The sequence below is a fragment of the Nothobranchius furzeri genome, chromosome 2, assembly GCF_043380555.1.
Source record: "Nothobranchius furzeri strain GRZ-AD chromosome 2, NfurGRZ-RIMD1, whole genome shotgun sequence".
In the NCBI taxonomy this organism is placed as follows: domain Eukaryota; kingdom Metazoa; phylum Chordata; class Actinopteri; order Cyprinodontiformes; family Nothobranchiidae; genus Nothobranchius; species Nothobranchius furzeri.
Genome location: NC_091742.1, coordinates 65,509,361 through 65,520,926, shown reverse-complemented (window position 1 = coordinate 65,520,926; position 11,566 = coordinate 65,509,361). Strand labels below are relative to the sequence as shown.

General features: G+C 40.8%; 1 protein-coding gene across 2 annotated transcripts in view; it reads right to left on the bottom strand.

Annotated features, from left to right (window-relative positions):
* LOC129159224 (G2/M phase-specific E3 ubiquitin-protein ligase-like) overlaps positions 1 to 7,684 on the bottom strand; it is an 11,169-nt gene extending 3,485 nt beyond the window's left edge. Inside the window, exons 1-6 of one of the 2 annotated variants that reach the window (XM_070548922.1) lie at positions 7,486 to 7,684; positions 6,959 to 7,052; positions 5,595 to 5,806; positions 4,995 to 5,262; positions 4,767 to 4,921; positions 2,761 to 3,002 (exon numbers count right to left, since the gene is read on the bottom strand). In XM_070548922.1, the coding sequence (XP_070405023.1) occupies positions 2,761 to 3,002; positions 4,767 to 4,921; positions 4,995 to 5,262; positions 5,595 to 5,806; positions 6,959 to 6,982 (901 nt within the window). In that variant the 5' untranslated portion in view covers positions 6,983 to 7,052; positions 7,486 to 7,684. The remainder of the gene's footprint in view (positions 1 to 2,760; positions 3,003 to 4,766; positions 4,922 to 4,994; positions 5,263 to 5,594; positions 5,807 to 6,958; positions 7,053 to 7,485) is intronic. The other variant, XM_070548923.1, reaches the window with a different exon arrangement.
* Between the last annotated feature and the right edge of the window lie 3,882 nt (positions 7,685 to 11,566).

The window sequence follows — 11,566 nt, the reverse complement described above, 5'->3', positions numbered from 1 at the left end:
CTCCATAACACCTCAGCAGAGCCACAGACTGATTGCCTCCATGCCACGACGCATTGAAGCAGTCATTTAAGCAAAATGATTACCCACATAGTACTGAGTGCATAACTGGACATAATTATTTGAAGGTTGACTTTGTAGTATTAAAAAGACTTCTTTTATTGATCTGACTAAATACCGTAATTCCTCTAATACAGGCCGGTATTCAATTAAAGGCCGGGTCTCCAATTTTGGCCGGTGTCGGAGTCAACCCGGTCTCTTATTGTGGCCGGGTGGAATGTGGTAACAAGTAAGTATAAGCGTCCCAGCGGCAGGGTTATAGTCCCCAGATCAACCAGCAGGAGGCAGTAGAGGTTCACGCAGACCTTTATTGGGCTTTTTCTTCAACGCTTTGTAACGCTACAGACACGATCCTCTATCATGCTCCTACCACACAGAGTCACGGTGTCAGTTAACCATGCTAATTCAACCTGCTTCACAGAACACACATCACCTTCCCTGTGGCTTACATAACACTCACACAACACGCAAATCAGCACATAGGAACTAGCAGAACGATAGGAAACACATATAACACAATACCCAGAATGCACCTGGCTTACAACCCCAGACAGGTCATTACACTATCAAGTTCAAAGAGAATGTGCTGATTATGCTGCAGAACACTCTGGGGAGCAGCAGTAGGGGGTGTATGAACTAGTCAACTTCACTATAGTGACTTTTTATGCCTGTCGTCGACTAGTCGCTGTCACGTGATAATGACCGGCAAGATGCAGCCCTCGGAAAAGACAGCAGCCTGCTATCAGCAGGTGACAAGCTCCTGCGCTCGGGGGCTGGGTGGGGGCAACGCTCTGTGCCAGACTGTAGGTACTGACACGCGATCGTTCATGTCGGTTCATTTCCTTTAATGTTTTCTGTCTTTTTTTTGCGCATGATGTGTATCACTGCTGTGGAGGGGGGCGCATCACCTTGTCCTCCGACGCACAGATCACTGATGCGGCCGGCAAGCAGGGAGCGCTCAGCTGTTTGCGCGGTCGGTAGATCTGCCTCCTGAGCACGGCCACAGTAACAATCAGGTGTCGCCACCTCAAAAACTAATTTAACACGCGATCGTTCATGTCAGTTCATTTCCTTTAATGTTTTCTGTCTTTTATTTGCGCCTGATGCGTTTCGCTGCATGCTGTGGAGCGGGGCGCTGCGCGCATCACCTTGTCCCCCGACGCACTGATCACTGATACGGCCGCCAAACAGCGAGCGCTCCGCTGTTTTTGCGGTCGGTAGATCTTTTAGAACTGCAGTTCAAAGGTAACTCATGAGGTGAATATATATGAACCCAGGTAGCAGTTTCTCTTTAGGATTGAGAGGAGATGCAGGAAGATAATAAACAGACAGGACTGAAAAATAGTCAAATAAAAACAAGTTAGTTTTTGTACCTGCTGTTGCAACAAACAGACACCATTGAAGGTAATCAGAAGTGAGGAACAGAAAATGAAATAATTATTTTAATGTTTAGAGCAGCAGGAACTCCGAGAGGCTGCAGGCGCATCAGTGAGTTTGGGGCCGCTGCGCAGGGGGAGGGGGCTGAAGCAGGGGGAGGGGGGAGATGGCTGAAGCAGAAACTACCGTTGTTAAAAGAAATGTGTTTAACTTTGAAAATGTGGGCGCAATTTTAATTGTCAAAAACTCCAGCGAACCATTAGTTCATTTTTGCTCAATTTGAAATAGATGTCTGCCTCTAATACTGGCCCTCCTTCCAATAAAGGCCTGGAGCTTGATGAGCTTGAGTCAAATACAGGCCCGGGCCTGTATTAGAGGATTTACGGTACGCTAATTTTTAGAGATAGGAATTTTTTGGTTTTCATGAGCTGTATGCCAAAATCATCAGTATTAAAACAATACTGCTTTAACTACTTCAGTTATGGGCAATGGATCCAAAATATGTGAAAATCTTATGTTAACCAGTACATTACAGAAAATAATTAAGTTTATCACAACATGCTAATTTTTGGGAAAGGACATGTGTATCAGACATAGAAATTTTGTAGTAGCAATCTGCTAGATTGGTCTTATTCTTGCCTCTTCTGCCTTCCTTTAAAACAATGATCTCTGGTGGATGTCAAGTCTGGCATCAAATTCCTGCTTCCCTGTCATTAACTCTTGAGTGTAGGCCCAAAACAGGACCGACTTCTCTACTTCTTACAGTCCCTGTAACATATCCTCCCTTCATAAAATTGTCAAATTAAACTCTGCTTTGATGTTATCCCCATTATTGACAACACTCCTTTTAATGAATGGACAGATACTGGGCCATCAAACCAGAACCGTAGACAACAAACTATGCTTTTACAACAATATCATTTTGGAAAAAAATGTTCTCCTCATATGACACTTGTTTGAAATGATGGAAACCTTGTGATCCATCTATAAATTCCTTATACTTCACTTGGTGCCTGCCAGTTGTATTGAGTACCTGAGTCATGGATCTGCCCATGAGTGCTTCCTAAACAAATTACTAGAATCTTTTCTTATTTTTCATATTTGAGAAGTTTGCAATATTTTCATTGCCACTGTTACTCTGGGGTGCTCCTCTTACTGTCTGAAAAGGGCTGCAAGGCAACAGTATTGTATTTGGTGCTCTAAAAACTATATTTAATTAAATATTGCAATACATACAGTAAATGTAAAACAAAATGTAAAAGAGGTCAGTGTGAAGCCTTATTATATATGCTTAACCACTAGTCTACAACAACTTGTAATAACTACCTTCGATTTTATTGAGGATCATCTCAAAGTTGAATGCCGTTTCCTCCTCTGCTTCCCGTACATTGGTCCCTTTCTCCCCACTGTAGGTGTACAGGTATAGGGCCTTAAATGCTCCCTTTGACATTGGTTCTTGCATGTTTGTGAAGATTGGGAGAAATGCAATCCAGTTGCATTTAATGAGGTCCCAGAGTCTTCCGCAGCTGCTGATTCCCTCAGTGAATTGGTTTATCATCTTTGTTGACCTACAACAACAACAAAAAAAGAATGTAAAAAAAATTACCCCACGGTAATGAATTACATAAACATAACACAAAAAACATGGAGTGCAAACAAATGAGCTATAAGGCCTTGGTCCCACATTGGCATGGTGAGGGGAGCTTCCTGATGATGGCATGATTGGCAGGCAGTGTATTGTGTGCATGAGGAGGGATGGTCAGTAAGTGGTGCAATATTAACATAACAGATCCCAAAGTGAACAAATAAATATACTTTCACAACAGAAAAAAAAGGGTTTATAAATAGAATAATAATGTCAATGAAACCCTACTGGTACCAACTATCTACTGAGGATGAGCTTAACCCAGTAATGTATCCGTAGACCCTGATGTCCTCATATCTATAACTGTGTGTGAGCATATAGGTTTTAGCCATGGAAGTGTTTCATAGATGGCAGGGCCGTTTCTTCCTATAGGCAGACTGTGCAGTTGCACAGGGCCCCCAAGCCACTAGGGGGGCGACAAAGCAGCTGTAGGTCAATTGTGACTTTCCCCACTCCCATACGATTTTTTTTTTTTTTTCAAATTAAAATCAATTCAAAAGTTGTTTAAAAAAGCAATCTGGCAGGTTAAAGTCTGGTCTTTCTTTTATAAATCAGATTATTTGTAACCATCTTTCAATGGGGAAAAGGACTGAAGCTCGTCTCACTGGAACTGAGCTGCGTCACTGGTGCATTCAGGAGCGTTGGACGGTGAGTTCAATAACGTAGGATGTTTAAAATTTATAAGAAAAACATTAAGAAATAATACCATAAGGCTGAAACATCTGTTTAATGGCATTTGGCAAACAATATTTGGCCCATAGTAAATATGTTCTACCTATTTTCCCGAAAGTACTACAAAATAAACTAACAAACTATATTCTCTCTATTAATTTAATCATCTTAAGATAGCAGCAACTGAAAACTGGAACTTTTGTTTAAAAGATCTTGGATGCCCATTTGCAGTTTGATATCTTGAAAATTTTGTATCAGTTCCCAATATAATATATAAATGAACTCATTCCAGAGTCTTTTCTTGAAGACAAAATCACATCTCCCTGAAGCTACTGTTTGAAAATTATATTGTTTAAATATGCATAACCAAATAGATAAGAGTATTTCCTCCTGTTTTCTTATTATACTTGCCCTTGAATGGTAAATCCTACTACAGTACTACCACAATTTTTTTTTGCTAACTGGTTTTATTGATATTGGAGATTAGCCGAGACAGAAAACAGCAGCTATACAAATTGTGTTCCTCTCTTGATCAAAATAAAATGTAAATCAAAAATAACGAATTATTATAGTTAGTTATTTTTCTTAGCATAGTTAGTTACTTAGATCTCAAAACACGCCCTAACCACAGGGTGACCAACCATCCTCTTTACAAGGACATTTTTACATTCTATTAACACAGATAGAGAGAGAGATATAGATAGATAGACATGGAGAGAGATAGAGAGGAATATATATATATATATATATATATATATAGAGAGAGAGAGAGAGAGACAAATACCCAAAAGTGTATGGGAGATGTAAGAAGTGGTATGAAGTCGGGTGTGTGTGTGTACTGTATGGATGTGTATGCTGCAGTGTTAGGATGTGGGATAGAATAACAAAAGGTCCATGACAGAGGGAGTAAAAACTGCTGAAAATTCAATTTGTGTGTTTTGTGTGTGTAGTGCAGTGTGTTATGTCTTCATGAGTGCTGAGGAGTCCATTTCCATTTTAAGTGCAAATACATTACCTCAAGAAAATGTAGTGTTTCACTACATAGGAGTATATCTTGGGGACTTCTTCCAGCTTAGCGTTGAACACACCTGGGAACCCACAGTCTGCAATCCACTCTCCCAGGTCCCTTTTAAGCATTGAAAGATCCTCACAGGTCTGGCACTGTAAAACCTTCAATCAAATTATATTATTGTTAGCCAAGTTCACCACTACATGGGGAAAACGTACCAAAAATGAGTGTTACCCTTTTTAGTTTTTCCTGCACGTCCGGGTCTGGCAAAAGAGAAGGATTGAAGTGTTCTAATGGGGGATCCTGGCCACACATCATCTGGTACAAATTTGGATCCAGGGCCTTTATCCCTGGACCACCATGAGCTAAAGACCAGCCAATAAGCTTTCCACCCTGGAAGAACTTATTTTGTTCAAGTGCAGACTGGTCGTAAGCAAAGAATACTTGTCCAGCTCTGCCTTCAAATATCCCAAGGGTTGACTGTACTTCAATCATTAGTAGTCTGGGAAAAAGTAAACAAGACTTAATGCAAAGTTCAATTGAAAACATGTGTAGTAGAAACATAATGACAGCTTGATGAGAAAAAGTAACATTATAGAAATAAAATGTAATTGAAGGAAGCAAAGTTACACCAGTAAAAGGGAATACTAGACTAGTTCTGTGTCACTTGAGTTTTGAAGGCACATTAAATGTAGAATTGTGTCAGAATAATAAAAATACCTCAGATAGGAGTACAGTGCAATTTCATAAGACTTTGAAGACAAGTGTGCTATTCTGATGCCATGTAAAAACAACCCAAAAATGTATCATTAAGGCCATTAGAAAAATTTTTACCGAAAAAATTCACGCTGGGGCCCACCCATATCATCCGCTTCTTCTCCGAAGAATTCTATTTCCGGTGAGTCATTCCAAGAGAAACTTAAACGTGACATTGCCCTGATGGCCGTATCCAGAAGCTTTCGCCTTCTGATGCAGATCTTTTGCACTAGTCCTGAGAGGTTGTCCTCTTGGAATTGTTTTAAGAGGACAGCTACATCCTCTTCAACCTGAATGAAAGACAACATTATTTATAAAAACTGCAATGTTTGGGACTTCTTTTTGCCCTGTAATTAAATTCCATACGATGCAAGGAGAGGCTGAAAACGAATCAAATGTTCATTTTCAACTTTCGGCCGAAAGACCTGAACCACCGAAACAACACGGACGAAACATGATGTCATTGTTTACAGTCTATTCTGCCTCGATACGTTCCATCTTCCAGAACTAAAGGCTTGGTTTCTGCTAGTATCGAGAGGCTGAACCGCTGTGCTTAGATGACGCTACATATGCTAACCGTTGCTACAGCTAACAGAACACAGCTATCTAGCCACCAGCGTCTGAACGACCGAATGGGTTTGCTTTGCTGCTCGCTACGGCTGCAGCAGACTGTAGAAATGTTAACGGTGTGGGTCAATTCGCGTCCCAATTTGAATGTATGTGGTGGCTCTACTTTCTACACGCTATGAGTCAGCTCTAGAATTTTTATCAGAGCAGAGAGGAAAATATTTCTTCTAGAGTTTTTCAGCAGCTGGCACACAACATTTGTCGTGCATTACCACCACCTTCTAGAATGGAGTGTGGGCCAGGCATTGCAGTTGCTTAAAAAGACTTATTTCTACTTATTTTACCGTCTTTCTCCTGCCATTAAGTTTTAAGCCCATCATTTATTGATTTTTTTTATAATTATTTTTTTAATGTGTACATGAATGGAGGCAAGCAAAACATTTTATTTAAAATTGTATTTCATATTTATTCATAATTAAATATTTATGCAGCACATGTCAGTGCTGCATGATAGTTTCATAGTTTTGTTTAACTGCAATGCCTTGATTTTAGTGAGGTTGGAACTCATCATAGCACTAAACACTATGGTTCTAATTATTTACATCTTTCTTTTGGTTTCAGTTTTCGGCCTTGGCTTTCTCATTTTCAGTTTCGGCATAGAATTTTCATTTCGGTGCATCCCTAGTATCCACCCAAAAGGAAACATATGCACAATGAGGGATCCCTTACACTGCACACAGTAACAACACGATAGTGATTGCTACATCGAGTTATTACTTACATCTCCTAAAACATTTTTAAATGCACTTGCACAAACACACAATGTTATGCCATACAGTATCTTCCCAGCATATTTTAAAATGCACATCACTTACCAATGGCAGATTTTCTCTTTCCATAGGCAGTTCCACAATGTCATCGTCTTCCTCCTCCTCATCTGAATCTATAAAGAAATCAGTTGCAGGGTTCCTGAGAAAAAATGAAATTGCTTTAACTTGCGCCTTTATCCCCTATTAAAATATTTTTGTAGAGTGGTTAGTCTTGTATTAATCAATACATTACAAAAACTGAAAATGTGTACCAGATAAAAGATCCAAGTCAAAGCTATATATTTGGTATTGATGTTATTTTCACATTATTTGTGCAATATTGAACTATAGGCAATCAAATGGAGAGTGTGAACATGTGACATACTGCCCCACCAAGGGGTATGTCTCATATGGGTTAAGATGTCACAATGAATTTTGCAAATACTAAAACAAATAGACAATTACTGTTGTGCTTATTTTTTACTTTTACTGTTAAAATTGAAGTCAAGAACAGACTGTTTATCATTGTGTAACGGTTTTGGAAATTATTCTAGGTCCTAAATGAGGAGCTTCAGCAAAGCTGTATGGCTTACCAGTGTGCCAAACACCAAACACTCACTGCTTCCTGGTAGTGAGGATCAGCTTCAAGTCAGGTTAACATGGACCGACTCACAGTAACATAGAGCAATGTTTTAAAGGGAAATCAAGAGCTGCTAACTCTTGAACAGCCATAAAGCTGGAAGAGCCGAGCTGAATGTTTGAATCAGCACTTTAGGAGCAGCAGCTGGTAATCAACTGGGGCACACACCTTTTAAGGGGCGTGTCCAACCACGAGGCGCACTACTCCTGCAGCTCTCGGTCACCTGGTCTGGGTTACAATTGGCTTTCAAGAAGTTATTAAGTGTGGCCATCAAAATGGACAAGGACACAGAATAATATAGCAAACACAGACTGGATGAAAGTCCAGACTGCCTAAAAGGCCTTTTTAGCATTTCTTTAATGAGTCAGAGTGGTTGCCTTGCTTTTTCTTGTTTAATAGCAATCACAGAAGAGACTAACGGTGCCGACACACCGCACGCAATTCTGGCAAAAAAAAACAAACACCTCTGTTCAGATGCACCACTTGACACACCTTGCCGCACGTGCAGGACGAGTTAAACACGCAGCTACAGTAATGTAAATATTTTGACTGATTTGGACAGGCGTCTAGGCGGACATGCGAGGATCTATTGATAGCGCATATACTGTATATGTAGATGTGGGAGTAACTAAACCGTGTGTAGAACACCACTGCTATGTTAGTAATTTATTTTAGACAGTATCTACAGTATTTCCATCTGATTGCAGATGTCAGTCAGAGGCTGAGCAGCGCGATTCATTTTAAGTCCGCACTGATTGTTGCCTGCTGGCGCTCTCACAGCTGTGGAGGGACTTCGCTCGTTTCAGTAGTCGGAGCTGTGGCGCCGGCGTAGGAGCAAACGGCAAAGGAGGAGCTAAATAAATAATCAGTTGTTTTTCTTTTTGTGATCGTTGAAAACCCCGATCGTAATACAGATTAAAATTCAATTAATCGCCCAACCAATGTTCAATGTAACTCAATTGGGAAAATTACATAAACATCTTCTCCTAGGGATTTGAATGTAAAGACCCCAAAATTGATCAGCATCCTCACAAAACATTAAGATAAAAATCTTTCAAAGGACTGCTGCCTCAAAGCGTGTGTGCGTGGCATATAATTAATGTCTGCATAAACACAAACACAATTAAAAAGTTCTCCCACTTATAAAGTCCCAGCACGAGGAAACTTGGCGCGGTGCATCATCTCAAAGTTTTTGACAGCACACAGTGGTTAATTTCTAACCTCATGTAAACCCTGCCCCCTGAGAGCTATAAGTGTAATACTTTGCCTTACGACTAAGACACACCTGCTGAGGAAGTGCTGCAAATCACCCGGAGGCGATGCGCTAGCGAAATTTGGCCGTTGCTCGTTAGCTCATACCAGACACTCACATTTCAGCTGTGATCGAGGTGTGCTCCTGCAGAGGGCTGGTTTCTTTCTCCAACACAGGTAACCAGAGAGCATCTGCCTCCCCCTTTCTATGCCCACTATGTACAGTGAAGCCAAACATAATGGTGAAAGACTGAAAACCATATCCAGACACGATGAAAGAGGGCAGGGCTCAAGTTGCGTGGAGAAGTCTGACGTCATGCCATGGAAATACGTTAAAAATACTTGGCAGGGTCAGACTGGGTAATTGGTTCCAATGAAAGGCTAATTAGCTTCCTTAACCAAATAGCCTTATTTCATTTACATTTGTAGCTACTCCATTGTTTTGTGTGAACAAGGCTTACGTTTCCAATATGGGGTATGACTTACCTATATGACATCGGCTGGGGCCCCCGTGACTGTCCTTCAATCACCTTCAAAGAACAACCATTGCATGGTAAAAATGTTTTTCAAGGAAGCGGGCAATGTTTGGAGTATATTTCCCACTGTAAAATTATATCTAAAAGTTTTTACATGAGTCTTTATAAAATAAAATAATTAAGAAGGGGATGATGTGTTTAAACTTTCTCACGGGTCCACATTTTATCTTATGGAGCTTTGAGAGCTTCTACTTCTTGCATTAAAATGAATGTTGGAATTTACCTGTTGTATGTCCATGGCCATTGTGTGAGAAGATGTGGATTGAGGAACTGCAAGTGATGCAGCTGAACAAGATGCCAATGGTAGTTGGGTAAGAGTTGGGCTAGCAGCAGCATCTGTTCGGGTCAGAGGTGGGCTAGCAGCAGTATCTGTTTGGGTCAGACGTGGGCTAGCAGCAGTATCTGTTTGGGTCAGAGGTGGGCTAGCAGCAGTATCTGTTTGGGTCAGAGGTGGGCTAGCAGCAGTATCTGCTGGACCGCTGGCAGACGATGAGGCAATGGACACAGAAGATGAAGAAGCAGATGACAACTCATCAGCTGTGTCAGGCACAGTTGATAGAGATGTTTCTGAGACCTGTATGGACAGACGCAGAGAGTGCTACGAGTAATGTTAGTGTTACAAAAAGTAAAACCAATGCAGTTATAACAAACATATTAATCACCTGCTGTGGTAGTGTAATGCTAGTGTGGGGAATAATGTAAAGCCTGCTTCGGCACACTGCTTTCCTCAGGTCCTTCAGTGTACTTGCTTGAATTTTGGTTAGAACCCTTGCCTTGTCTGCCTTTGCAATGTTGAATCCAATCACATTTAGACTAACTTGGGGATAACTGTGACAGATGTAGTTGTTGAACTCTGTGAGAGTCCATGAAAGTGGTACAAAACACTCCCGAGCGACAGGCCCAGGCACATCATGTTTGGGTACCCCTGCAAAATAATTTGAGCAAAACAATAATTATTATGCTGATACTGTACTGTTTCATAGTTACTTTCTGAACCAAAAAACTATGCTGTTGCTGTATACCACATAACACAGCCACATCAACAGATAACTTTCATACAATAACACCGGAAAACCCAAATTTATATAATTAAACCAAAAAAGCACTCAGAGTACAGACCTCCACCAATAGACCTCCACCTCCAATATACCTTTCACTTTTGTTCTCCAAACATACAAAATATTTTGGTCAGACAGTGAGCCTTGTAACCAGTAAAAGCATGTATGGATCACCACCAAAATTTACTCACCTGTTCCTGGTACCATTGCGTACACTTCCTGAAAATGTCATCCAAAATAAGTTCACAACCTTTTGAGTTACTTGCTAACAAACAGACATACAAACTCCGGCGAAAACATTACCTACTTGGAGGAGTTAAAAAGATGAAGTGTGTTCATTACCTAAGCCTTGTCTGGTTAATTTACTGCACTCAGACGGTGTTGGAAGAACAACAGCATTGGCATTTGGCAAAAGGAATAGCTTCACTCTCCAATGTGCAGCATTAGGTGTTTGTGAGACCACTGGAAGGAAAGAACATAATATTGAAATGTGCTTACAGTTCAAGTGACCCAGGTAACACAGTCACAGTAGAAGTCACAATTTATACAACCGTATAGGGCTTGACAACAACCACAGCCGATAACACTCAGATGCAAATCGTGGTCGGGAAAAAAAAAATACATATATACAGGTCCTTTCCAGAGATTAATGGACTAAAATGGGTTGCTGCACCGTGACTGTCTTCTCCTTTTTTTGGAGAGTAAAAACTATATTTTGGTTTTTAAATGCTGACGCTGCACCGTGTTAAGAAATCATATTACTGGTTGGTTCGAAATGGGTTGAAATGTTCACATTTCTTCTTTGCTTTACATGATGATCACTAAAGCGTGCTTTAATTCATATTACGTTTTCGTAAAATGTAAGAGCAAACAAGGGGGATTTTAATTGACAAAAATAATAAAATCAGCACATTTCCAAGCCAACTGCGGTTAACATTGGCACGTCGGCTTGAAAAATATCTCCTTTTTGCCGTAAATAACAGACATTTCATAGCTGTTGTGGGCTATTTATGTGTTCATCAGTGCTTGAGAACTGTAACTTTGGGGAGCGGGTCGTAATTGTGGGCTTTTAATGCGGTGCTGTCTGTGGCGAGGTGTTGGTAGGGTCTGACCGGAGCTGCAGCCAGAGCGTTTCTCCCGAACAGCGGCTGCTGGGAGCTGGTCCACGGTGAATCAGCCCACGCAGCCG